The sequence below is a fragment of the Fringilla coelebs genome (genome assembly GCF_963513975.1).
Source record: "Fringilla coelebs genome assembly, chromosome: Z".
Lineage (NCBI taxonomy): Eukaryota > Metazoa > Chordata > Aves > Passeriformes > Fringillidae > Fringilla > Fringilla coelebs.
Genome location: NC_140031.1, coordinates 64552494 through 64579311, shown reverse-complemented (window position 1 = coordinate 64579311; position 26818 = coordinate 64552494). Strand labels below are relative to the sequence as shown.

The following is a 26818-nucleotide window of genomic DNA, read 5'->3' as shown; positions in this document are numbered from 1 at the left end:
GGCCTCAGTGCTTGGCAGTGCCATCACACCTTTATGGCACACTGTCAGGGTATGACAATCCATAGAGTGAGGGAGCAACTACTCATCAGGAATCCAAAAAGAGCCTCACACACCTCTATGTCTCATGCATTAGTAGACAGAAAAGTCTCCCCTTTTTATCATCTTTTTAATGTGCTTGGATAAAGATAATAGTGTCTCAGCTGGCGAAAGGCAGACTCGCTCACCAGGGAACAGCAGGTTTTGGAGACAGTTGCTAGCAGTATTCCCCTACTCCTTTAACCTGTCCTTCAAAATAGAGCTAACCATAGTTTATCCTACAGCTAATTTCACATGGTCACTTTAAGAATCTGAGATTAATCTGAGATTGTCAGTGTTAGCACATCTAGCAAATACAGGGGCCTTTGCTTTGTGCAAAGGCCCACACCCTTGTATCTATAAAATACTTTTTAAAAGATGATACAGTGAGAAGAGGTTAGTCCTTTCTTAAACCACCCTTTATTAAAAAAACATAAACATTTGTAAATATATAAAATTTTAAAGTATCAAGTGCTTCTTGCTTCCCAATACAGTGGAATTCAGAAGTGGCACGTAAATGTGGCATTATTCTGTTTGGTGTGTTAGTTCCAGGGCTGCAGAACTGACCAGCTAGTTTTGCAAAAGACAGCTATCTCATTCCTGTGACAGGTTTAAACAATCTTGTTTCACTTTGGTTTCAGTCTTCTTTCCCGCTCCTTTTGATAAACATCAGTGCTTCTAGTGAGAGCACAGCTGGAGCTGTAGGAACAAGCAGGCTCCTTAAAAGGATGCAAACGTGTTTTCCAAAGGGAGAGCCTTCCAGTTGCTAATGGGGAAGAGCATTCAGGCACTGAGAGAGCTCCTTTGTACAGTGTTCCTTGGGCACAGTGTGTTCTTGGCACTGGGACTCTCTTCTTGCTGGACTGGATGAACTTAGTCACAGATTCAATTTGCACCAAGGTCCCTTACACAGGAAGTATTCAGATTCCCTTGAAATACATTTAACATGAAGCATCACAAAATCCCAACTATCTATTTAATTTTTTTTTACCACATATGTGTTATAAAGTATGAATTTCTCAGGTAGTACACCTAGACCTGAACTCAAAGCAGGACATTACACTGCTGTGGAAGTCCTGTAAAATGAAAAATCCAGTTGTACCCATTTTAATTGTCAGTGTAACTGAACTCCAAATGGGATCTTTTGTGTCACTTCCCATCTCATCTAACACTAAAGAACAGATGTCAGTTGCAGAGAGAATAGGTGTTTTTTGATGTTTCTTACTTGGTCTCCTCCCCAAAGCCCCTGTCACCTGCAGAAACTTATGACAAGTCCCTGCACTAAAGTGTCACCTTTGCCAGTTCTTCTGCCAGCTTCCACCAGGCCAGGCCCTAGAGTGTAATTCCCCAAGGAGTGATGCCTTATAGGAGACCATCACGTTAGTCTAATACTAAACCAGCAAGTTTGTCTTCTTGTGGAAAATTTAAACCACTGAAATTGCAAGAGAGCTGAAGAAACAGAATCCCAAGTAAAACAAGCTAATCCTGAATGTCTCAGCATTTACCAGGGGAACAGAAGGGTGAGAAATGCTGCTGTATTTAACTTCTGCTGCTTACTGATATTTTCTTTTATAGGCAGCACTACAGGCACAGCTTTTCTTTTCTTGTAGAAGACAAAGTGACTCATTGTAACAGACTTCCATTACAGATCACATACTTACATATCCCCACTGGAATGGAAGAATGGTCTACTGCCCTTTAGCTAAAAGGCACAATTAGCTCCAAAATGAGTGGAAGACTTGTTATGCTGTACCACAGTCCTTAAATAGAAGTTTTCCACTGGGTTTGTGGTAGGCACAGCTTCCATCTTTCTGAAACCTTCACCCTTGATCCACGTACATGAAAATTTAAAAATGGCTGAAATATGATGCTAACCTCCACTGTGGCATTTCTTTAGGTTGAATCAAGTCAGCTAAAAATTTTAGTTGTGAGCATAGTTGTCCATTGCCACTTTGACCTTTCTGGCAGGACAGCCTTTCTTAACAGCCCAGATCCCCAAATAAACACAAGACTGAGAGATGCACAGCAAAGGTGCCATTTGCTCTAGTCCTTGCTTATTGTGCAACATGACAAAGATATCCCAGTGTACCAGCTCAGGATTGGTCCCATTGGTCTGAGTCTTGGCCCTTGGCATCCCCTTTTGGCCTGTTTAGGATTCAGGAGTATGTGCTGTCACTGCATCTTCTGCCTTGACCAAATCAGCACTGATTGTCTCAGCGTGAAGCCGCTTGTAGTCAGTGTGGAAGAAGATGACGTAGAAACAAGCCATACCACTGCAGAGGCCAGCCAGCACCAGTACCGGAGCTGTGAGAGAGATACACCTTTAGGCAGTGAATCCAAAACTCCCCATGAGTGCAGAAATGTACAGGTCAACTCCCCAAAACAACACATTCTGTCTGACCTCCTGCCAAGGGATACCCCTGAGGACAGGGTGCAGACCACAGTGGGACATTGCCAGTTTGGTAACAGACAAATCTTGCTTTACCTAACACTGGCATAGGAAGAGCATTAAGGTAAAATGTGGAAGGCTTCCAGAATACTTGTCCTGCATGACCCCCCAGGGTGGAGGTCTTACATCAGAGCACACATTGTACTTGGAGGAGTGTGCATCCCTCTGTAAAATACACATTTGTGTCTTGGGGGTTAGTGAAAAACATTACAAAAAAGATTGAATCAATCACTTGAGCTCCACAAGGGAACAGGACCTCACAGGTAGTGCTTGTTGTAATATCATCTGAGAGCAATGTGTAGAAAAGTGCATTTAACATGAACTTTTATTAATGACAAATTTGTGTATAAAGAATCTTTTCCGAAGGAAAAGAAAAAGTATATCTAAAAGACTATGCAACAAAACCTGGAAGTAGTTCTAATTTCACCAGGGTCCCAAATGAACATCTTCATCCCCTTCTCCACAGGTTTTCCTGTATCTATCAGACCACAAAAGGAATATGAATGGGTACCTAATCCCAAGATCCAGCTCTGATCTGATTAAATGGCAAATTGCAGGGACAGTTATTATGAAGCTTTAAAGCCTTACAGCTTGTAGACCTTATTCTGGGGAGTTTCTGCTCAGCCAAGCAGGTGATGATCAGCCTTTGCTTATGGTGTCCCCTGGTGTCAGTATTACACAAACATGAACCAGCTGAGAGATCAAGACTAGGGTTTAGCCTGCACTGAAAACACTTAGGTGCTCCTGTTGATCTCAGTTGCTGACCAGCTAGGAAAGGAAGGGAAATCTGGAGTAAGTGAGAACAAAGCTATTAAGAGTATGTTACAAATACAGGCAGCTGTGTGTGCAGAATAAAGGGATATAGCTTTCAGTCAAAGCATTGTAACCTTGGCCTCCAATATGAAAACCAGCCTTGGTTGTGCTACATGGACAGGGTCTTCCCCTCAGAACAGCTGCTTTCTAGTTTTATGAAACTCAAGTCTCTGCAGGGTGACTGCAAGTGGAATTTTAACCCAGAGCCAGCAGTGGCAAGGAGTGCACCATCAGATTCAGAAAGGGAGTTAGAAAATATTCTACAACAGGGATCAGACTCGCAGGGTTCCTCACACTGAGACCTGGAGGAAAGTGGGGGAGTACATGGGGTACAACTGCGTGTCCAGCATCATTTTCTAAGGATATACTTACTTGTCCAGTCCAGGGCTCCATCCTGGTCAAGGGCACAGGTGGAAAATGGATCCTCAGAAACACGGACAGTGAGAGCTTGTAGAAGAATCATTAAAATCACACCCTCAATCTGGCTGTGGGGAGAAGTCAACATGCAGCTATGTTACCTGCCTGAGGTACCAGTGCTGCAGACAGGGCCACCTTCCCCAGCTGGAAGAGAATGATGCCTCTTTCTGCAGCATGATCCTTCTAGCAGAGAAAGCTACTGCTGGATTTCACTGGCCCAGACATTTGGTCAACTGGTTCTGTCCCACAGGGTGTCCAGGTCAACTCCAGACACAGGGCCAGTGTGGCAGGATCGCTATATACCCCCTCTGAAGGAGGGCAGGTGTTGAACTATACCTATCAAAAACCTGAGGCATATTCACTGGGCAGAGACTTGGGAACACTTCTCACTGCAGGACTGAGGATACAAAAAAGGCTGTGGCTTCAGCCTCCTCCTCACTCACAGCTGGCTGGCAGCAGTCACTAAGTCCACAACCAGTATGAGACAACAGCCTTCAAAGGCTGATCTGATGCCCCTCACTGGCATCAGATCACTGGTGTCTCTGCTCAGAGCTCCAGCAAGTCATTCCTGCTGAAGTCCAGATGCAGCCCAAAGCAGGTAAATTGGTAACTGGAAGGACAGTCACTGTCCCTCAATGGAGCAATGGAGCCTCGGGAGCTGACTCATCCCTGTACTGTTGTGGGAATAAGTGTCTCTATCAGGCATGCAGCCCCCATCTACTTCAGGTGGTGCTGGGCATGGTTAAATCATGCTTTGTGCCAACCAAGGGAGACCTTCATCTTCCTTACTGCTTTTCTTGCACTTCTTCCACATAGTCCTCCCTGTTTTAAAACATTTAGCTCTTCAACTCTATGGCTCAGCCAGCCAGCTCCCCTTGCTAGGGGCATGTGCACAGACACCAGAAAGACATTCAGCAGGACGGCAAGCACTGATGTCTGTATCTGCGCCCACACCCCTGTGTGTGTGTGTGTGAGTGTGTGAGTGGTGGAACCCAAGCTCATGTCTCAACTGGATTTAATCTGCCTGCTTACCTTGCAACAAAAATCAGGCCTGTAGATGTGCCCTCTCCTACAGGGTAGGAGCACTCCACAGCCAGCTCCATGGCAATGGGGTAGATGGCAAAACCGAAGAAACCGAAGAGTGAACTGGTGATGGCCAACGTGATGGCCTGATGTCTGAACCGAGAAGTCTGCAGGCAAAAAAAACCAATACCAAAGTCTCAATGTCAGCACTGTTGTGCAGAAAGTCTCTGAACCATTAACCTGCAGGAAGTCTCATGGGATGACTCACCAGTATATTCCCTACCTTTTCCTGAAATCAGTTTTTTACTTTCAGTTCTCTAAAGTCAACAGAAGGCCACAAAATGGAGAGCTGTCTGCTGAACTGAACTAAGGAGAGGATCAGCAGAAATATCTGAAAAGCACTGGTGTGGCTGTACTATAGTAACTTTACTGGTCAGTAATTTACCAGTAGTATGTTCAATATCTATCTAGGGCCAAGTAAAACACACACCTTTGTCCCAAAGCAAAATAACATTTTGGAAATTATGTTTGCATTAGGTTACTTGTGAGAATTCTGGGTTGCTGCAGAATTCTCAATGATAGCTCAATGATAGGGAAAATCAGTCAGACACACATTTGTAATACTAGGATTTTAACATCAAAAGACCCAAACAAAAAAGCAAACAAAAAAACACCTGAAATATTTACAAAACCTGGAGATTAGTTTGGTGCCTAGAACAGCCTTGTCCCTAACTCTGGAAGAAAGAGCATGACCTTGTTTAGCCAGTGCTATTAAAGACAAAGTATTTTGCAGGCATGCTGCTGGTACCTCCTTCCTTGACCATGTAATAAATTCCCAGAGGAACACAAGGTGTCTGTCCCAGGATGCCAGCAAACCTGGCCCAGCTAAACTGGTTAAGTCAAGGAAAACTCTATGTGTCTGGAGTCTGAGTTCAAAGCACAAAGGGAACAAACAGATTTGAATGGGGGATTTTTGTTCTACCACTTTGTACTAACAGTTCATCTGTATGGGATGAAGGTGAGGAGGGAATGACAGGAGGAATAGTTTTCCTTGTTGCTCCTAACATAGCCTCTTACCTATTCAGTGCTTCACCTGAGTCCAGGCAAGCTGGATTGTATTCAGATCATCCTCAAAACAAATGGCAGAATATGGAAAGTAAAAATGCAAGGTGTGCTTTAGGCACTTTGACAAAAGCATTATATTTGTCTGTCTCTTCCAAATGGAGCTACCATCTCTGGGGCCTTGGCCCCAGGGAAGGTGTGATCACCCTCTAGTGAAAGTCTGGATTTTTTATCACACAAGAGAAATGCACAAGATAAGACTGCTGGGAAAGCAGAAACCTGCACCATTCTGGGTCCTCTGTGGTGTTGTGATCAGATTCTTGCTGGGTGATGGCTCCCACTAGCAAAGTGGGAGTGCAGTACTTGTAACTTGGCCCATGGGTGTAAAGTCTCCAGGTTGTGCATTCCTCTGCTGGCTGAATTCAAGTGTTCTCTTCTGCCGCTCTTGTCCCCCTCAAGGAACTACTTCAGAGCTAGACTATAACTAGGCCCTTTCCACTAATGTTATAACCCTGGCATTCACCCCTGTTAAAGGCAGGAGTTGGAAAAACATTACATTCTTGTTCATTTTTGTGATATAAATACTTAGCAATTCCTTTTTTTTTTTTTTTTTTTGTTTGAAAGAATGGTCTCAGGAGTCAATAAGCAAACATGGTGATCCAGTGTGGAGAAGTAAAATTATGCCTATTTATCTTTATCCCAATTCAGTCTGTCTCAGGCTCCACAGTGACTGTCAAATCCTAAGTAAAGGGTTTTTCTTTAAAACAAAAAATTCCTAGCCCAAAGAGATAATCCCAAAGCATAACACAGGGCTTAATAAACACTATGACATCAAATGACCTTGGTTTGAGTTGATGATTAATCAGGTAGCAACAGAGATAAGCCCATGGGAACGGCAAAACGCAAGGGAGAACTCACCACTGCGAACATGATGCTGGCAAGTGCACTCAGACAGAAACTGATCTTGGTGGACTCTATGAACTTCCTTGTCCGGTCGACATACATGCCTAGCAGGAAAGCACCCAACAAACCACAGACTGTGAACAGTGCACCATTCAGGCCAGCAAAATCCTGGAGGGCAGAAGAACAAGTAATGAGAAACTAGAGCAGATAGGAAAGAGGTTTTTGATGTCACTGACCCATCTGCCAGCTACTAGTGGTTCCCTTACTGAGGTAGGAAAAGCTTCCTTGCCCATTGCAGTAGGTGAGACCTTCAGAAGGCTCTGAGTAGCAAATGACAGAGTCCAGGTGCTTTTACAAGTGTGTGGGGACAGCAGGGTGACAGCACTCCCAAAGGATGACAAGACTCCATACACCTGCCAAGGGAGGCTGGATGCAGAGGACCCTGGCATTAAATATTCCAGCCTGGAGCCACTGGGCTCTTCCAGGGGCAGTCGGGTGCTTTGTGGTGGCAACAGGCCCAACTGCCTTGGTACCTGCTGAGGTCTATAATCAACCCTCCTGGCCCTTTTCTTACCAGGGACCTGCACTGGCACACCCAAAGCGTGTTAGAGGAGACACCAGCTGTGTCAAAGTCTAATTAGAGAGGCAGTGAGCTAGGATGGAACATGCTCTGTTGCCTGCAGTGATTGCCCTTTGCTTGTAGCACTTCTTCAGCTCCATAAGAATTCAATCGCAGACAGCAATCCTGAAAGCAGAGAAGCTTTAAACAAATTTGGAAAAACATTTTCAGGACCCTCAGGGGCACTGGAAGGAAAGGGTACATGGAATAGCTTCTCTGGGCTAAAGGGCCAGGACAAGCCAGTCACACAGACAAAATCAGGATGCACAGAAAGCAAGGATGCAAAGTTTAAGAGGTTTCCGGATGTAAGCCAATAGTGTGCAAAATGTGACCTGGCTATGGAGCCCTGAGCCAGATATCAGATCTGGGAGCTGAAGAGGGGGTGGACATAGACCAGACATGTTAATGTGCTTATGTAACAGCTGGAGAGGTGTTTTAAAAGGACTGCCATGGCAATACAAACACTAGGACTGAAGTGCAGCCTGCTGAGAGGAAACACCTGAACTTGGGGGGCCTCCTAATAAGCAGGAGGGAGAGAGCAGCATGAAGCAGCTGTGCTCATACTGTGCTGAACTGTAAAAGCAGCACCTGCTGATGTCATGAGAAAGATGAAGAAAGAGCTCTCACAGTACCACTGTCATCCTCTGCTGCCCTGGCTTCATGTAAATCTGTGCAAAGAGCAAAAGGTGCTTGCATCAGCTGGTCTTCAGCTTCACTCTAGGGGCTGCCTGGGCCCCATTCTACTCTGGAGTAGGTGATAGAAGGCTGCATGGACAGCAGTGCTCCAGAGTGGCTTAGAAAAACCACAGTATTTTTTTTCCTAAAAAATTTTTTGTTTGCAAGTGGGAGCCTGGCCATGGGCAGTAATGAAAATGCAGGTCATCTATTATACTAAGAGTCTGACTGTATTCTAGATTAATCTGTTGCTTAATCTGTATTAGATAACATGAGCGAATACAATATGAGACTGCAGCATATTCAATTGTATTCATTTTGCTCTGAGCCCTCTATGAGGGAATATCAATCTGATTGTATCACAGACAATGTGGACAATGAGGAGAAAAGGAAGAAGACTCACATTTGAATACCCCTTTTCACAAAGGATCTGTTCTAGCAGAGCTGAAAAGCAGGTGAACATCCCGATTCCTCCTCCAAAACACACTGCCAGGATGATGTATGGCTTGTTTCTCAGGAGCTAAAAAAATAAATTAATGTAAATAAATAAGGAGGAGCAAAAAGGCCTGTCTGTGACAGCAGACTTGAGGGTCAGTGGCTCTGACTCCTCAGCTGAAATTGCTGTCAAGGTAACCCCATGACCATTGACGAAGGTGTGGCTTTGTCCTGGCAGTTCAGCCACAGGACAAGTTACAGTGGGGACCATGTTAGGGAGGAAGGAACTCTTCAGTGCTCAAATTCTTCTTTTGCTTTGCCATGTGCTATCCTAAGTGTTACCACATCTGTTCAGAAGATTCAGGTTGTGTGGTTCTCTTGGATGAGCCCAAGTCTGCCTGTTTGAGCTATGTGAATGGCTGCCAGCCCACAGTTGAACGGTCAGATAGCACCTCTTGCAGCTTTGCTGTGAGCAGCTTCCACTCCCTGAGGAAGGAAGGAACACTGATCTCCTTCAAGGGGCTTCCATGGCAGGTTTGGAGGAGTGGCATTCAGAGTCTGTTTTGTAAGCAGATTGTTCAGCATATCCCCGCCTTTCAGGGCTGCATCCCTCACTCCAGCATGGCAGTCCCTATGCTGCAACACTTACCATTTTGAGCCCTGTGAAGAATGGCTGTGAGTTGGAGTTGGTGGCACTGGCTGATGGAGGCGTTGGCGGGACCTTCTCGTGAATCCCCAGAGTTGCTAGAGCACAGGCTGTTACTGCTGGGACAGCATAAATACCCAGCTACGCAACAGAAGGACAAGACAGGTTACCAGTCTTTCCAGCTCCACCATCTCCAAACAAATAAATCAGCTGGGCCCAAATCAGCCCAGCTGACTGATCAAAGCAGTTCTCATTTACCATCAATGGAATGTGCTTTCCTTCAGGAACAAGTGCAGGGGACAACAAGTTTGCTATAAGAATTCCCAAGGGATTGGCTGGAAGGAAATAGAAGAGAAATATTTTTTTCATGCAAGCAGTCAGAATTATGTATCCACCCCTACTGCCTGCCAGCATCACAGCTGCAGTGTGCAGCACTGTGATGAACAAGAACAAAACAAGGCATACATAGGGAGAACCAGGAGGGCTCCATTTGGAGAAGCTGACAGTGTGGTCTTATTGTTGTCACATCTGTTGTCTCACCCCCTTGAAACTGATTTATAAAACCATCTCACTTCACCTCCTAACTCCTGTAAACTGTTTTTCAGCTATGGACTATGACGTCCTCAGTCTCACAAGGCTGCTTCAGTAAATGTCAACCTGAAGGGACAAAATTAAAATGGGCGAATCCATGTCATCTGTGCTGGTGTTACACAGCAGGAGTTACAGAGGTGTTTTTCTTTCTGTACTCCCCTATGCCATTAGGCATGTATACATTGTGTAGAGGATTCCTCTGCTCAAGGGTGAACAGCCACAGCTCTCTTAGCCTCTGCTGCCATGACAGATGCTCCTTTCCCTTAATTGTCTTAGTGGCTTCTTAACTGCACTTACACTAATACGTCCATGTCCTCCTTATATACAGGAATCTACGACCAAACACAGTTCTTCAGATGTGGACAGGCAACCTCCCTCAAGCTGCTGCCAATGCCCTTTATGAGGGTCACCAGGATGCCATTACTTGTCTTTATCAAAAGGCCATGAACAAAAAAGTGACACTAGGTCATTCCTGAGACCTTTCAAGCCTTTATACTTCCTTTGCAAAGGCCAGGCAGGTATACAAGTTGATCTCTGCTACCAAGTACATGGCAGCAGAGAATCTTGCAGATTTTGGACAGGAGGAAGCAGTTGCATTATTATGGGGAGGGAGCTGAGCAGTGTGTGAAGCAGCACTCTTGGGACTCAGATTGGGAACATTCAAAATTGCAGGCAACAATTTTTTAATGTTAAGGCAACATTCTTCAAATAGTCAAACAAGTAAAGCTGCTTTTCTCTAGTGTGCAGGGATGGGGTTAAGAAAGCCAAAGCCAGCCTGGTGAGTCTGGTGAACAGCAATGAGAAAGGTTCCCTTAAGTACTTTTGCAGCAAAAGGAAAGAGAAACGTGGGCCTGTTGCTGGATGGGGCAGGATACTCAGTGATTAAGGACACAGAAAACATCGATGTATTCAATGCCTTCTCCACCTCTTATGTGATCGGTAAGACTGACCTTCAGCCCTGGAATCAGAGGTGAAGGTTGAAGCAATAAAAATTTACCCTCAATGGAGAAAGACTAGATTGGAGAACATTAAGTAAGCCAGACACACAAATCCTGGGACTGATATGACGCATCAGTGCTGAAGCAACAGATTGTTTCCATTGCAAGGCCATTTTTTGTTACCTTTAAAAGGCCACAACAATTCCAAGAGGCTCCTTAGGACTGGAAGACAGCAAATGTCACTCCCATCTTCAAGAAGAACAAGAAGGAGAATCCAGGGAACTTTAGGCTTTTCAGTTATACTTTGTTCCCTGGGAAGATCATGGAATAATCAATCCTTGCCAACATTTCCAGGCACATGAGGGATGACAAGGTGAAAAGGAAAAATGCTTAACTAACCTGGTAGCTTTTATAAAGTGAAATGACTAGTGGATGGATGAGGAAAGAACAATTGACACTATCTCCATAACAACCTTGCAGACAAGCTGATGAAGTACAAGTGAGCAGTGAGATGAACTGAAATCCAGCCAAATGGCTGGGCCCAGAGGATTGTCATCACTGACATGAAGAGAAGCTGGAGGCCCATCATCAGTGATGCACCGCAGGGGTTGGTACTGGGGCCATACAGCTTACCTGGATGACAGGACAGAAAGCACCCACAGCTAGTTTGCAGGTGATGTGACATTGGGAGGAGTGTCTTGCAGAAGAGACGGCCATACTGCCACTCAGAGGCACTGCAATAGACTGGAGAAATAGGCAGAGAGGAACACTGTGAAGTTTGACTGAAGGAAATATAATATGCTGCACCTTGGGAAGAATAACAACTCATTCACCAGTACCCCCTGAGACTCACCAACTGGAAAGCAGCTCTGCAGAGAAGGACCAGAGGAGAAGTGGGCAGGGTGTCCTGGTGCACACCAACTTGACTATAAGCCAGCAAAACAGCCTTCTGATATAGAAAGCCACCACAATGCTGGGCTCAGCATCAGGGAGTGTTGTCAGTGGGAGCTGGTCTTTACCCTGTACTCAGCACTAGCAAGTTCACATCTGGAGAATTGTGAGCAGTTCTCAGGTTCCCAATGTGAGAGGGACATGAATTTACTGGTCCAGAAAAGAGAAAAGATGATCAAAGGACTGGAGCTTCTGTCATGTGAGGAGCCACTAAAAGAGGTGGGACTGATCAGCCTGGAGAAGCTGCTGGAAAGCAGAGAAAGACATGGGGTCCTGGTGGATTGCAAGTTGGCTATAAGCCAGCAATGAATCCTTGCAGAAAGGTGTCCAACAGGTATCTTGATGCTGGGCTGCATCAAGAAGAGCAGATGGAAGACCATGATCCTCCTCCTCTGCTAAGCCCTGGTGAGAAACATACAGAGTGCCAAGTCCAATGCTGGGTTCCTTGATTCAAGGTACCAAGTTAGTGGAGCAAGTCCAGTCAAGGGCCAAAGACATGATTAAATTAAGGTCTGGAACATCTCTCATACCTAAGGAGGCTGGGACAGCTGGAACTGGTTAGCCTGGAGAAAAGAACATTGATCGGCAATTATAAAGATGGAACCAGGCTTTTCTCAGTGGTTTACAAAGTGTAGCACAGGAAACTCTACCTGAATATAAACTTCTTCACTGTTGAGAGGAATAGCGGATTTGTCTTTACAAACGAGCTGTGGGTCTGCTGGCAGATAAAACCAGCACTGGGAGATTAAAGAAACAATGGGAAGGATTCCACTGATTGATGAATGGAAAAAGATATTTGCTTTTACAAATAAACTTTAGGTTTGCTGATAAATGAAATTAGACATTGAAAGATGAAAGAAACAATGGGGAAGAAAAACCCCTACATTCCATATCAATTAAAAATTAAAAGGGAGGGTTATACATTAGAGGGCAATCTTTGGTATCAGGTGTATCAGGGAGTCTGTACCTCTCAAGTATCTCAGCCAGTGGGGAAAGAGAGAAGGGAAATGTGGCCAGGAAATTAGGATAAAAAGGAGGCTGTGTCCTCCAAACATTTGAGAGATCCTAGGGGGATGCCCCATGGCCTCTCCCTTTATTTGAATAAAGCCAAAAGGACTGCTCTGTCTCCTTTTTGGACATAAACCTCTGGGGTTTGTGCATTACTTTTCCTAACACTGTGATAGCTGTTCAGCACTGAAACAAGATGCTCTGATTAGCTGCTACACCTCCATCCATGGAGATAATCAATACCTAACTCAACATAAACCTGGGCAACCTGGTCTCAACAACCCTGATTGAGCAGCCCGTTGGACAAGATGATCCCAAGAGGTGACTTTCACCCCTATAATGATTCTGAGGCATCATTAATAATCCTTTAGCACACAACTGTAGCATTTCTACTCTGTGCTTGGGAAAGTAGTAGCTTATGATGCCGGTGAAATATTACCTGCTTCTAAGTACATGGAAACAATTAAACAGCAGTTTCCAAGGAGACGGATTACATCTTCTCTGTTGGGGTAAAATGCAACTGGACATTGTAGGGGACTGCCTGTAAACTAGTCAGCTGTTTCCATGAACTATCAACATGCTGAAGCAGTTCCAGAAAGCGTAGATGAGAACTGGAAAGGTATAGGTGAGCATTGGGCTAAATTTGAAAGACTGAGACCACTTGAGTAATTACATGGTTTCACTGGCCTTCTTTTTCTGGGAAGAGCTATTACATGGCCTAGATTATGAATGCAAAGGAGGCCACTGAGTTAATCAACTATAAATTATGGTCGAGGGGTCCTGGTGGACTAGCCTGCAGTACTCTGCAGTAGGGCTGTGTGTTTTGTGGTCAGTGACCCTGATGCACTGGAACTCTTCAGGGTGAAGAAAATGATATACCAACAGACTTCAGCAAATGAAGACTCCTATGAATGAAGCAGAGGTCACTTCACTGGACTTAGACAACTTTTTCTCCTTCTGACACAAGAGAATTTCACAGGGGATGAGTTCTTGGCCCTGCACTGCTTCTCTCTGAGTAAGTCTCTACAAGTGACGGGTAGAACAAACACTTGAGCTGAGTCATTAATCATTATGACAGCTGAGTCATAGTAATTTCAGCTGCTCAGCAGGATCCTGGGTGCAAGGTTCATATTTATCACAAAAGCCCACGGAAGACTACCCATAGGCATTAACAGCAGGAGGCTGTAGAGCCAGTTTCTGTATGCAGCACTGATACTGACAGTACTGGAATGCTGAGTGCTGCTCAGCATTAATTACACAGGAAGTGGGCACCTATAAATCGGAGCAAGATGACACAAAAAGCTCACATCAGCAACAGGAAGAGTGGAGACAAGTGCAAAGAAGCAAAGGGAAATTTGGCTGTAAAGTGGCTGGGTGGGAGCCATTCAGTCTTTCAAGACAAAGTAGAGAAGAGGTGATAACTACCTGATAGACAGGTGCAACAAGACTGAATACACTGGGCATAAAGAGCATTGAGATGTTGACATTTGCCATGAATTAATTAACCACTGGATTAAAGGACTGGGGCTGAGGTAGATTCTTCTTCCAGACAGTATTTGAATTTTCTTGAAATTAAGTCCTGATATTGTACAGCAGACATTATGGATGTATCCAGGCATTATTAATGGAAGCCTTCCATTTAGCAACATGCAGGTGTTGCAGCAGACAACAATCACAGCCCATTCAGCCTGCACTCTGACGTCCTGACACGCCAGACACTGAACACCTTCAGGTCTTGGGATTCCACTGTTCCTTGCTCTTCAGGTTAGTTCTTTGTCATAGTTAGATGCATTTGGTTCTGTAAAGGATGCTGTGTGAACAAAATGCTCTTTAGCTTCTCTGGCTGCTCTCTCACTTAAAAGAGCCCTTTGTTTGCAGGCTGCAGACCTTCAGGGCAGTGAAGCACTGAGTGCCCAGTGGTCCTTGGTAATCGTGCCACACTGACAACAGAGCTCCTTCTCCAGAAGTGAGGGTGAAGGTCTATCTCAGCACTGGAAAACCAGTTGAGTCATCATATCCACCCTATTCTAGGGAAAGCAGTGCAAAAATAATTTATTCATTCTGACATCATAGATCCATTCTTGCTAAACAACAGGGCCTATGCTCTAGTCCAGAAGCAGTATTAGAAAAGCTGTGTAGGGGTGCTCTTCTTCTCTATGCCTAACCCTTCCTTACAGCTTCAAGGCAATGGGGAGGGAAGGCAGCTGCTGGCTGTTTTGAGGGAAGGACAGATGGGGCTGCCACACAGATGCAGGTACTACGGGACTTCACAGCTGGAGGCAGTGAACCAGCCCAGTTTCTGGAGCAGCTCTCAAGTCCTTGGAGAAAAGACGAAGAGATTTCTTTGGCTCCTGGGTAAAGGGTCACATGAAGGGAGGAAACAGGTTTATCAAGTGCAGTATCCTGTCTCTATCTGTGCCCAAAGGAACCAAGGGAGGAATGTGATTAGAACAAGCTTATCTGCTTATCCAGTTTCCCAGATTCCAGGCACTTAGCAAGGCAGGTGTGTTTTCTGCATCGATAGTCCTGCCATTTAGCATCCCCAACATGTTTGTGCAGACAGACAAGTATATTTTGTTTGTGTGTACATACATACCAATTAGGAATACGTGCTCAGCCTTCCTGCTGGATGAACTGGTGGGCAAAATTGCGACAGCAGCCTCACCTCACCTCTATCCAGTTACAGAACTTGGCAACTGTGACCACTGGCACTACAATGCAATTTAAAACCCCCTCCTAAGAAACTGCAAAATTGAGGCCACTAAAGACTTAGTAACATTAAGGGCTGTCAACCTATGTGATATTTAGGCAAAGATGACAGCCTGGTCCTGGAAGAGAGGAAGAAGGTCAGGAGTCTGGCTGGTGAGCACTGCACCTGGATCTGGCTTATATCCATTTCTTGTTCGTCTGTGTTGTTACACATGACTACAAGACTTTTGGGTGAAGCTGTATTTGCAAGGGGAAATGGCTAAAGTACAAAGGACTTCCTCTGCCTGCTGCCTCTGAAAGGCAAAAAATTGTTAGCAAGTTCTGTGAGGCAGCAATGTTACTTTGCAGCTATCACTTACACATTGATGCAATCATATTTGCTGTCGCTCTCTGGTGGTCTGGGAACCATAGAGCTGCCAGCTTTGTTGGTGAAAAGATGATAAGAGGCTGTGCTAATGCAGAGAAGCATTGTCCAACAAACAGGTACCAGTAACTCTGGGAACCCAAGCTCAGGAACTTCAGAACGCTGAACATCCGGGTGATGCTACCAACCATGTTCAGCCATGCACTCAGGACCACCTGCAGTGAGCAGAAACAAACAGGGTTGGCGTGCTGAAGCCTGAAGGGCAGAACTTAATTCAACAGATTAGCATCACAAGGTCTCAAATGCACTACAGAAGACACTGGGTGCTAGTAATCACTGCCTACAGCCCATCCCCACCCCTCTGGGCCACTGCAAGATGCTCCTGATCCCACCCACCTCCTTAGGGAGTGTCTTGGAGTGACAGGGAGCAAGGTGGCTGTCTCAGCCCCATATAAGAACCACATTGATGAGAAACCTGAAGCTCACTAATTACACCTTGTTATCAAGTTTGCACCATCACCCATATTTTGCTGCGATAATACAAAGCTAATGGCAATGAATCATCCAGCTTATGGATCCTGCAATTGTTCTTCTATTCTATTAGCATGCTAGGGTTTCACTGCTGCATTCCACAACACAATTCTGGGATTGTGTACAGATTGCAAGCTGGCTTAGCAGAGGCCAAGCTCTAACCTGACAGGGGTCTCTTGCTTGCACTCTGTCCTGCTATTCCTTAAACTGGCCCAGAAACAAAATAGTGGTGCTAAGACTTTTCCACAGCAAATCTGACCCAATTACAGAAAGCTCTTCACAGAGTCAATTCACAGTATCTGTCCCTGTCAGTTGGCTAAGACAATGAAAACTAAAACTGGAAAAGGCAAGCATGCAACTTTATTCTGACTTTTCCCACTGCTCTCTCCACCATCACCCCAGAAGTGATGTTACTGAATTAAGATAGAGCTTTCAACATGCCAATTCTCTGCAGCACTGGCAAGACTCCTATTCCAAGCACGTACATTACTGCTTTGTGCTTCTACTGCTACCTCTAGGTGAACCTTCCTCAGGGAAGCAGAACACTTTAACTCACAGCACAGCGGAGCCCCACGCTGTCAAGGACCCATGTTGCCACCAGACCAAATGGGATTGAGATGAGGAGGTACACCATTGAGAGCCAGTTGACTGTCTCCAGGGAAATGTGGAAGTAAGCAGCTGTCTTATCAGCCACAGGAGCAAACGTCAGCCAGAGCTGCCAAAGACCAAAAATGGATAAGCATGAACACCCCCAACAGAAGAGTAATTCAGCATCCCCTCAAACTGAGTTGTGAGGAGGCTCGCTGTCCTAGTCTTTCCTTGAAATTGTGATGTTAAAGCTGGTAATAAAAGTTCAAACCTTCAGTGTCTGCAGTTACTTGGCCCAGAGCACCCATACATTTCACTGCTTAATCCCTAATCCCCTAGTCCTGATGCTGGAGGCTGGCACAAGTAGAAGTCAGTACCTTTTCCTGTCCCCATGTTGAACAGGTTGGCTCTGATGCACTTACTTACCCGATGGAAACCACATGGACCTATTCTGTGTTAGCATAAACAAGAGAATCTGCCACCTCCTCTCTGCAGCTAAGAGCCCCTTAAACTTGCACTGGTATTTTCAGTTCTGTGGCCCTGTAAAAACAACTTTACTATGTGTCAGACAAGAGATACATTGTTTCCTGCCTTCCTAGACACACTCAGCAGATATAAATTACCTAGAAATTGCACATACAATGTATTAGAACACATAACAGGGAGGTACACATAAAAGAGGTACTTCAACAACTATCCACATTTTTCTTTCAGTGCCATATCCGAACACAGCTCCCTAAACCTTGTTTTAGACACTGATTTCATGGGCCCTGTCTGCTTCTGGCTTCTTAAGTGAATGACAGGAACCGCTTGATCCTAAAATCAGGCTCAGAGATCACATCCAAAAGAAAGAAAATGGGGCACTACAAGTTAGAGGATGTTTCTGTAGATTCTTTGCCAAGATGCATCCTGGTGCTTTTCAGAAAGACTGGTCTAACCAGTCACATGGTTTAACCATTCAATAATGTCAATTACAGGCTACCTCACAGTTAGAAGATGATCTTGCTGCTGCTGGATACTCAAGGTTATAAAGTTTGCAGAAATGTGAGCAAAAACTTCAGTTATAGCTTTCTACAAAAGAACTACAGCCACAGTCACTTTCCAGGTACTCCCCTCGGTCATCACAAGCTTCCTCTTCACAGCCTGCATCCTGCACCTGCATCAGATGTGGTGTTTATGTGTAACTGAAAAAGGCTTGGATAATCTCAGAGGAAGGTGTACTCCTACAAACTGCTTATTTTTATTTCCAGTGTTCCTGGGGTTTTTTTCTTACATGACAGGCACCATAAAAACTATCTCACTAGACAGGAGCAGAGGGGAGATGGGCTTTTCTTCTCCCTAGGGTTGCCGTGTGATAATAGCCACATGCAAATGATTCTTTAGCTAGGCTTTTCACCTAGCAGGGATGCAATGAGTAAATGGTAGTAACAGAGAATTTTGAATACATTCTCAGCAGCCTTGCAAGGACTCCTAGCATCAGCACTTTCTTCTTTTCTGAAAGGAGCTGCCATGCTGTACCTCCTGTATTCACTTCAAGGCTCACATCAGTATGCTGGGCTCAGACACACCTATGTGACATCATTTAAAGGTCTGGTAGGAGATGGATTTGGTGTTTACTCAGCTTCAACAGCCTGGTGAAGGAAGATGCTAGGTGCTGAAGGAAACTGTACTCTTAGAGAACAAGGGGATGAATCCAGGTCACCTTCCAGACTTCCATCAGACTGGGATGGGAGTTTAATTGTTTAATGCCAATGTAACCGTTTAGATGTTAGAAGCATGACTAAGGCATGAGCATTAGTTTGCTTATGGGATGCTAAACTGCGGCTAAACAAATCCCAGCTCTGTATTTCCAACAATAGCATGTCTGGGTTCCTCAATGCCTTCTATGCATTGGTGGTGGTGATGAAACACTCTACCAGGAAACAGCTAAAGAGATTATACATTTTGTAAGCCAGCTTCAGGTACATTTTCACCCCTCTTGCTCCTCTACACAACATGCTCAACCATGCATTACATCATTAGGAAAGTGATGCCACAAGTGAAAGCACAGCATTTTCTGTTCAGTGACTTTTTGCATCTAGGTGATCTGGCACCAAGCACTGGCACAATTCCATTAGATCTAGCAAAACTATTTCATGCAGAAAACCAAGCATAGGGGCTGCCCCACATTCCTATCCTGAGCAAGAACTCCAGTCCTAGCAAATCCATGTGAGAGCATGGAGGGTGGAAAGTTGCAGCTTGTTCAAGAATGAACTTGTCCCTCAAAATAGGAAGTGGGTCTATTTATGGGTCTGGGGAGAGAAAGTATGTTTCATTGTTTACCATGTGTTGCTCTAACACAGAAATTCAGAACTGGGCAATGGAGCTCAAGATGCAACTGTAGTCAAAGAGGCCACCAAATGCCCCTGCAACAAAGAGGAGGCATTGTGGAGTTTTGCCCACACAGGGAAATACACAGTCAGTATGCCACCTTCTGCTTTTGGTTTTCCCAGTTATGGTAATTTCGCCCACAGCAGTTTATAAGCTCTTCTGCTGGAAGCTAGAGCCCTTATCCAACATCCTTTTCTGAAACTTTGCATTGCCAAGGCTGGTACCTACACAGGGCCTGCCCTTAAGTAAGCCCCCTCAGGCAGAACAGGTAAAGGAGATGCAACTCTCTCTTGGTGAGGTCAAAGACCTGTCAGTGCCAAGGATGCAGAATAGAGACAGACAGAGATTCTGCCCTCCACCACTCCCCAAGGGCCATTTTCTTCGCTCATCTTTGGCATACCAAAACCACAGAATCACAGAATGACAGAATACTCTGAGTTGGAAGGGTGCCACAAGGATCATCAAGTCCAAGTCTTAGCTGAATGGCCCGTATCAAAGCTTACCACTGTAGATCACAGTGACAGATGCAAGCATAGAGACAATGCTGCATAGAGACATAGAGAGCAAAGTGTGGGCTATAGGATGTCAGACCCCAGAGGCTTGTTGCTTCTGGAACAGATAAAGAAAGGAGAAACAGAGAGATACCTCTTGCGGGGTTGTTCAGTCCTTGCAATTTCCAGTCCCTGAACAAGCTTCACTTCGTGGAAATACACCCTTGTGGTCTGGTCAAGCTGCACGCAGCTCCATTGCCTGAGAGGCCACACAAAACCAGAGCCTCAGTGTGAGTTGCAGAAGGCATCAAGATGAGCCCTTGCTATGCATTGCACTGCTTCACCTGTGCTCACAAGTGCTTTTCCGAATGCAGTTCAATAGATGCCACAAGGTCAATTCCGGACTGTGATGCTGAGAAGCAATTTTCACTCACCCTTCAAAGCCCTGCCAGTGCTACAACTAATGAAAACCTTTTGGCAAACTTTGACAAAATTCTCAATTTGGCACAAGTTACAGTAGATGATGATGAAAGTCAGCAGCAGTTCACTTTCTGGACCATTGCAAGTTAATCAAAAGATTTACATTGAAGCCCATGCAGAGCCACTAAATCACAGGGACTCTTCCCTTTGCAAGCTAAAAAGCCACAATGAGTTTGTGAGCTCAATCCCCTGACACTTGTCAAAACTCACTTCCGCAATCTCTCACAGATTTTGCATTAGTTGTTTTTAAATTACATCTCCTCCTCCAGTATCATTCATTATTTCACTGATGTTTTAGATCACAGTATTTGTTCCTTCAGCATTTAGTTTGGACTTTTCTCTCCTTTCAGATATGCATCTAGCAGGATCTTGGAAGAGCCAGCATAATAATAGACGCTGTTTCTTCTCCAAAGGCAGTAGTCTTAGTTCCTACACTCCTCTTCTGAGCTCAAGCCTTAGAAACACCTTTGTCTCACTGTGGTTTCTAGGTTTAAAGATAGCAAAAGCTCCAGTGCATGCTAGTCTGGTCTGGAAGACATACCTCAGCATACACTCTTCACTATAAAAACTTGTGCTCAGCAGTTGAGGAAGAGGACAGAAGGGCCCGTGATGATCCATGAGCCTGTTCCAGCTGACACTGGAGTACAGCTGTAACTCCCACTGCACACAGCTGTCTCACTGCGGAGCCATGCCCCAACACTAGAAGAAAAGGACAGAAATGTTTTCCACCCACAGTCGACTCATATCCTCAGTTAGAGGAGGGCCTCTCCACACCTTCTTTAACAATGGAGCTTGCACCAGGGCCAGGGCACTGACACTCAAACTATCTGACTAATACGCATGTTGGAAATGGTTCTGACTCCACTTTCAGCTCTCTTGCCCTCTGCTTTAATCTTCTTCTAGCTGAAATTTTAATTCTCCTGCACCTGCCAGAGACTGCTTGGTCCCTTCTCCATTAACTGAGATTTAATGTTCATTAAAGGTGGCTGAAAGGAAGGTTGGAGAGGGACTATTCACAAGGCATATAGTGGTAGAACTACAGGGAATGGCCTTAAATTAAGGGAGGGTAAATTTAGATTAGATATTAGGAAATTTACTTTAAAGTTGGTGAGGCACTGGAACAGGTTGCACAGAGAGGTTATGGACTCTCCATGTCTGCAGGTGTTCAAGGTCAGGCTGGATGAATAACTTGGTCTAGTGGAAGGTGTCTCTGCTCATGGCAGATGAATAGAACTAGATGATCTTTAATGTCCCTTCTAACCTACACCATTCTATGATTCTATGATCATGATCTTACGACAACTGCTGGCCTGCATGGGCATTCCTGTAATCAAAACAGGTAACAGCCGTTCTCATCCTGATTCCATTTTTAAGTTTTTATGTTGTCCTTTCAGATATCCTTGTAAACCCTTAGCTGATAGCTCTTTTCCTCCCAGAATCAGCCCAACTCCTTTTGTTTTCCTCCTCACTCATTCCCCTTATAACTCCATCTTCTCCTGGTTCAGTTCTTCCACCCTACTGCCTTCACTGTTCCCACTCCCACACAGACTCTCCAGGACAAATTTCACCTGCAGGATCTGGTGTCCCTCCACCCATTCCAAGGGAGCCCAGTGTTTGTCCTTCCTCCCATTTCTGCAGGAGGCAGGATGTGAGACACCAGTTCTCTGTCTGCAATGGTAGCAAGGCAGTGGCTGAAGGCAGGCTCTACACTTTGGTAAGCAACAGCTGTGACTGTCATGTATGCTGAAAACAGCATACATGACAGATGCAAGATTTTTGGATCTCAAAGTGCAGCAATGATATATTGATGCATCACACATATAACCAGGTACAACCCTGCCAGAAGCAGTGCCTAACATGTTCTTCAAAAGCTGGTAATCAATGCCTACTTTCCTTTTGAACAAATCAATATTCTAAAAGTGGAAAGCAAAGTATTTGCAGAAAGGCAAGCACGTGCAATCACGCAGGGTGGGAATCAGGCCACTTTGCCATGTCAGTGGTGGTATCAGCTAGCAAAGGTTGCTATATGAAGTGCTTTTCATTGTCTAGCATACTGTATGGCTGACTATAGAAAGAGACTGTAGAAATTACCCTGCAGTACCTTTTATGTACAGTTTTAAAAGGAGAAGCCAAGGGAGTTGTCTTGCACAAAATGGGAATTTCTGCTTCGTAACAGGCACCAGCACAGCTCACCACACAGGCCTTGCCTACAGCAATTCTGCCAACTCCAGCATGCTTTCTTTCATGCACCTGCAACAAGGTGATGTAAGAGGTCTTTCTGTGACATGGATGCCTCCTTCTCTCCTGAAACTGGACGATGAAGCCCTTACACCAGAGTCCTCATCTTCAAGGTTAAAAGGGCCACACAGTTTGGAAGCAAACAGCCCCTGTGCTCAGCTGAAAGCACCAATGCTTAGCATTTTAGGACAGAGGCATGATCTTCAGAAAACGCCAGATCCTTGCCAAGATGTCTTTTTTTAGTCTCAATAGCTCTCAAGAGAAGTAGCAGGAAAAAAGAGCATCAGCTGTGTGTGCATGCTTATCTACAGGTGCACTGCTGGAGGTGTGGGTGAGGAGCGTGTGCACCCTGCCCTGGAGCATGCCAGGCTCCACTTGTGCAGCTCACTTTCCTCTCCCAAGTACACGGAGTGGTGGTGTAAGTCCTCCACTTAAGTGAGTCAGGAGCCACTTGGCCAAGTGTGAGCTAGCGCCAACCCTCTGCTCCCCTGCTCCTTCCCAGCTTGCTCATGCCGGTGAGCACAGAACTGGGCAGTAAACACTCTCAGTTTCATTTTTCTGTCTTTTTCTGTGTCCCCAGTGCTAAAGCAAGAGAAAGTCCCTCCTGTGAAATACAAAGTTCCCACCTGTTCAGCTTCACAGGAAGGAGGAAAAACGGAAGGAGCTATGTGCTACTGCAGCTGCAAGCACAGCATGAATACTCTTAAACATTAAGCCTTCAGATGAAAAAAAATCATGCTCAAAAACAAAGCGTAAGTTTGGAAAAACAAATCTGGGGAGAAACCACAGGCAGAGTTTTGTCAACCCCCCATCAGCAGTGGTGCAAGAGGAAGCTGGGGATAAATCATCTAATCTTAGCTGTGGTCACAATATCCTCTCTGCACATGACTTTAGGCAGCAAGTATATCACGCTGATGTCTGCTTATGGCCTTCCTAAGATAAGGCAGGAGTTTCTTACACTATATTGTCAGCCATGAATTCCCATGAATAGCCCTATTTAGGAAATGACAACAAATTCCTGCTAAGGTAGTACCCACTTTGTACAGCAGGGAGAGACAGAGGCTTTAAAACTCAGGTCAGTAATAGAAGCATAAGTAAGGGGCTATATTTATTGCTGGTGTAAAAGCCTCTATACCATCTTAACTCCACTCTGCTCCAGTTCATGAAAGGATTTCACATGATGAAACGAAGAAGGAGGATATAGGGAAGAGCGCCTCTTTCATCACCTCATGGTCTGCTCTGGCTTTGCTCAATCACACTCTAAACCAGACTAAGAAATATTCCTTTCTCAGACTGCACTTGCTGCATGACCAAATGTGCTGCCCTGCAGTTAAGTTGCTTCTGCCTTGTCATCTTGACACTGAAAGTCTCCCCCACTCAGTACTGTCTCCTGACTGCCGCTGCTAGTAGCACCAAAGGCCACTAAATAGAAAAGGGCATGTCTATGGACAAGAGGGAGGAATACAAGGCATTGTTCTGGAAGCTTGATCCAGCAAATGTGGTCCAAGTCAGACAATTCAAAAGTCACGTGTCCTTACTACATGCATTTGCACATAGCCTGACACAGATGTACATCGAACAAACTGCTGCGTGCAACGTCCGCACAGGAACTGAGGACACAACTTGCAGGGCAACTTTTTACATCACAGAACTGGTTAATTAAGCTTTTCATCTGTAACTTTTAAATAGCAACTAACCACTTCGATTTCTTGGACTTTCAACTACTATGTCCATTTTAATGTGATTTTTCTCAGGAATGTTTGCTGACAACTTTATATGTTAGCATAGTTGCCATTCCAGACCCTTGCAATTGCTTAGAAACAGTAATTCCACTCTAGAATATTTATTGGCACTCAGTTTTGAAGTTGTAAAGTTCTGGCCTAATTTCATACAATGGAAAAATAATACTATGGGCAGTCAGGAAGTTGTCAAGATACAAAGGAGACAGAACAGGTCAATCTTCCAGGGCTACAAAGTTTTCAACAACACACTGAGGATACAGTAATACTTGCATATATACTGAAAATATCTTTTTAAGAAACCCTTCCGTTTCACCTTTAAGATTTCAGCAAAGTCAAAATCTGGCAAGACATCCTGAAAAAGGCTTGGTACCGTTTCCTTCACCCATGCAGTCACCGTCCACTTCTAGCAGGGTGGGTTTATTTCTTGTCACATAGTGTTCTTCTGCTGTGCCAATTTAACTGCAAGCTAGCAGTGGGGCTTTTCTGCAGTACACTTTTCTACACCCTTAAAGGATATACTGATTTTCCATTGAGATGGTACATTCTTTTTTTTTTTTTTTCCCATATACAGCCAAATTCTCACTATGTTTTTTCCATTTCTCTACTCCAGCACTCTTGCATCATGGAATACCTAACCTTCCTTCAAAGCATTTAAATGTTTACAGGTTGCAGCGCCTGATCTTGTCTGCCAGACAGCCTGCATTCACAGCATGGTAATCCTCAAGAACATGAATAATTCTACATCAGTCTGATAATTATCAACAATGTCCTCAATGACTTGATGAGCAAAGATCTAGGCTTCTTTTTAATATACTAAGCCTTGATAAGAGGAAACTTTACGGGTTTATCTCTGTAACTACTGCATTTAAATCTGTTCAACAGGTGGGGTATGATCTGGCATCCAATTTTTTCAAGTCTCTCAGAACAAGGCAAAGTAGGCAAAAAGAAGTTCATACAAGCATCTGTTTAGTGCATAATCACTCCTATAGCGTTCTGTATCTGCAACAGACCCTGAGAGGAAGCTTGCTTCTTTTCCTGACCAGACAAATCTGCTGTCACAGGCAAGCAAGGCGGCAGAGTTAACTCCCGCTCCTCTCCCACGGCGTTTCAACACTGCTCTGCTATTCTTAGACTAGAAATATGTGACCCTCAGACACGATGAATACTTTCTCTGTCTCCCCATGGCATACGAAGTGTACTCGGCAGCAATTTTTGCCGTGCTCCAGGACACTTTTCGCTTCATCCCAGTCTGACTTGACGCTGCGGTACTTCCTGCTGTGCTGCTGGAGATCCCACACACCCTCCCGCCCCATCCTGCCCTTCCCCCGTCGCCACCCCTCGGTGCCCCGGATCCCACCGCTCAGAAAGGAAAGCGTGAAGGCCTAGGTCATAACCAGAACGACAAAGTTCAAAAGTAAAACCCGGTTATTCCGTCCATAAGGCACGGCCATGCTGACGCTTCTCCGAACTGTGCGCGTACAACCGATTCCGGTGCTCCAAGGATGAGGGGGTGGATCTGAAACAGGGCACTGGGACAGAGCCCTGAGGATTGCCTGGCTGCTTCTAGGAAGAAACAGGAGGTGCCTCTGGCTCTGGCGAGCCATGTCAGCCCGTCCGCACCAGCAGCAGCAGCCGCAGCAGCAGCGGCCAGACCTGCTCTCCAGATCTGCAGCACAGCGAGGCGGCAGGGAAGGGCTGCGTGCCCTGCCTGCTCTGCGCCTCCGCCTGCTGCTCGGGCACCCGGGGCTGCCGGCGGCTGCCCCCTTCCCCACCACCCCGGAGGAGCGTCCCAGCCCCAGGCCGGCTGCGGGGAGCGGCTGCCCGCGCCGGCAGAGGCGGCCGCACTCACCATGGCATTGGAGCAGTTCAGCAGGCACACGACGGCCAGCAGGAACCACCGCCGCCGGTACGTCTTGAAGCGGGCCGGCGGCCCCAGGCTGCGCTCCCCCAGCAGACTGGCCGTCTCGGCGCCCTCCATCGCGGCTCGGCGCGGCGCGCCCCGCTCAGCTCGGCTCGGCACTGCCCCGTCCGGCCCCGCCCCGCCGCCCTTCCCTGCCTCCTTTCCCTGCCTCCCCGGGCCGGCCCCGGCGCGCTGGGGCTGCGCTGCGGGCGGGCCCTCGCTGCGGAGCCGGCCCGGGCTGGGCGCCGGCCCTTCCCCGCGGAGCCGGGTCCGGCCTGCCGCGCTCCTCGGCAGGGAGAAGGCCGGCGTCCCGCATCGGGGCTGCTGTGGTGCGCGGAACGGGGTTGCCCTGGCGAGGAGACGCCTCTCCTGCCCGTGTGTCGCCAAAAAAACAACATCAGCGTCGCCACCATCACTAATGCCCGCTGGCGGCTCCGCGTTCCCGTGGGAGTCACCGTTAGCTGTCGCCTCCGGGCAGCACCCGAGCGGGCCTGCAGCAGCTGGGGGTGCTGGTGGTGGCATGAGCCGGGAGAAGCCTGGCGGGAGCAGCCCTGTCCGAGGGGTGGTCGCTTACTGGAGTAGAAAAAGGACTAGAGGAGAGTAAGGGGAGAATGTTAAGACCTCCAGCGGTCTATCAGCTGTAAGATATATAGTTTGGTTATAGATTTTTGTGACTGGTTTTGCTGCTGTCTTTCCCTTGATGTAGAGAAACCCTGCTAGATGTTATCTCCTACCCAAAAACTCACCAAGGAAAAAAATGCAAAGGAATGCAAAACAAAAGTCTCCACTGGTTCCAAACA

General features: G+C 45.9%; 1 protein-coding gene across 1 annotated transcript; it reads right to left on the bottom strand.

Annotated features, from left to right (window-relative positions):
- Positions 1-476: 476 nt before the first annotated feature.
- On the bottom strand, positions 477-26096 carry SLC49A3 (solute carrier family 49 member 3; the record flags this gene model as incomplete). Its single annotated transcript, XM_084225839.1, has 10 exons — positions 477-2379; positions 3710-3822; positions 4787-4944; positions 6758-6910; positions 8440-8556; positions 9121-9258; positions 9376-9452; positions 15674-15893; positions 16766-16924; positions 25968-26096. The coding sequence occupies 10 exons, from the start codon at positions 26094-26096 to the stop codon at positions 2225-2227; spliced, it is 1419 nt and encodes a 472-aa protein (XP_084081965.1). The 3' UTR covers positions 477-2224.
- Positions 26097-26818: the final 722 nt, after the last annotated feature.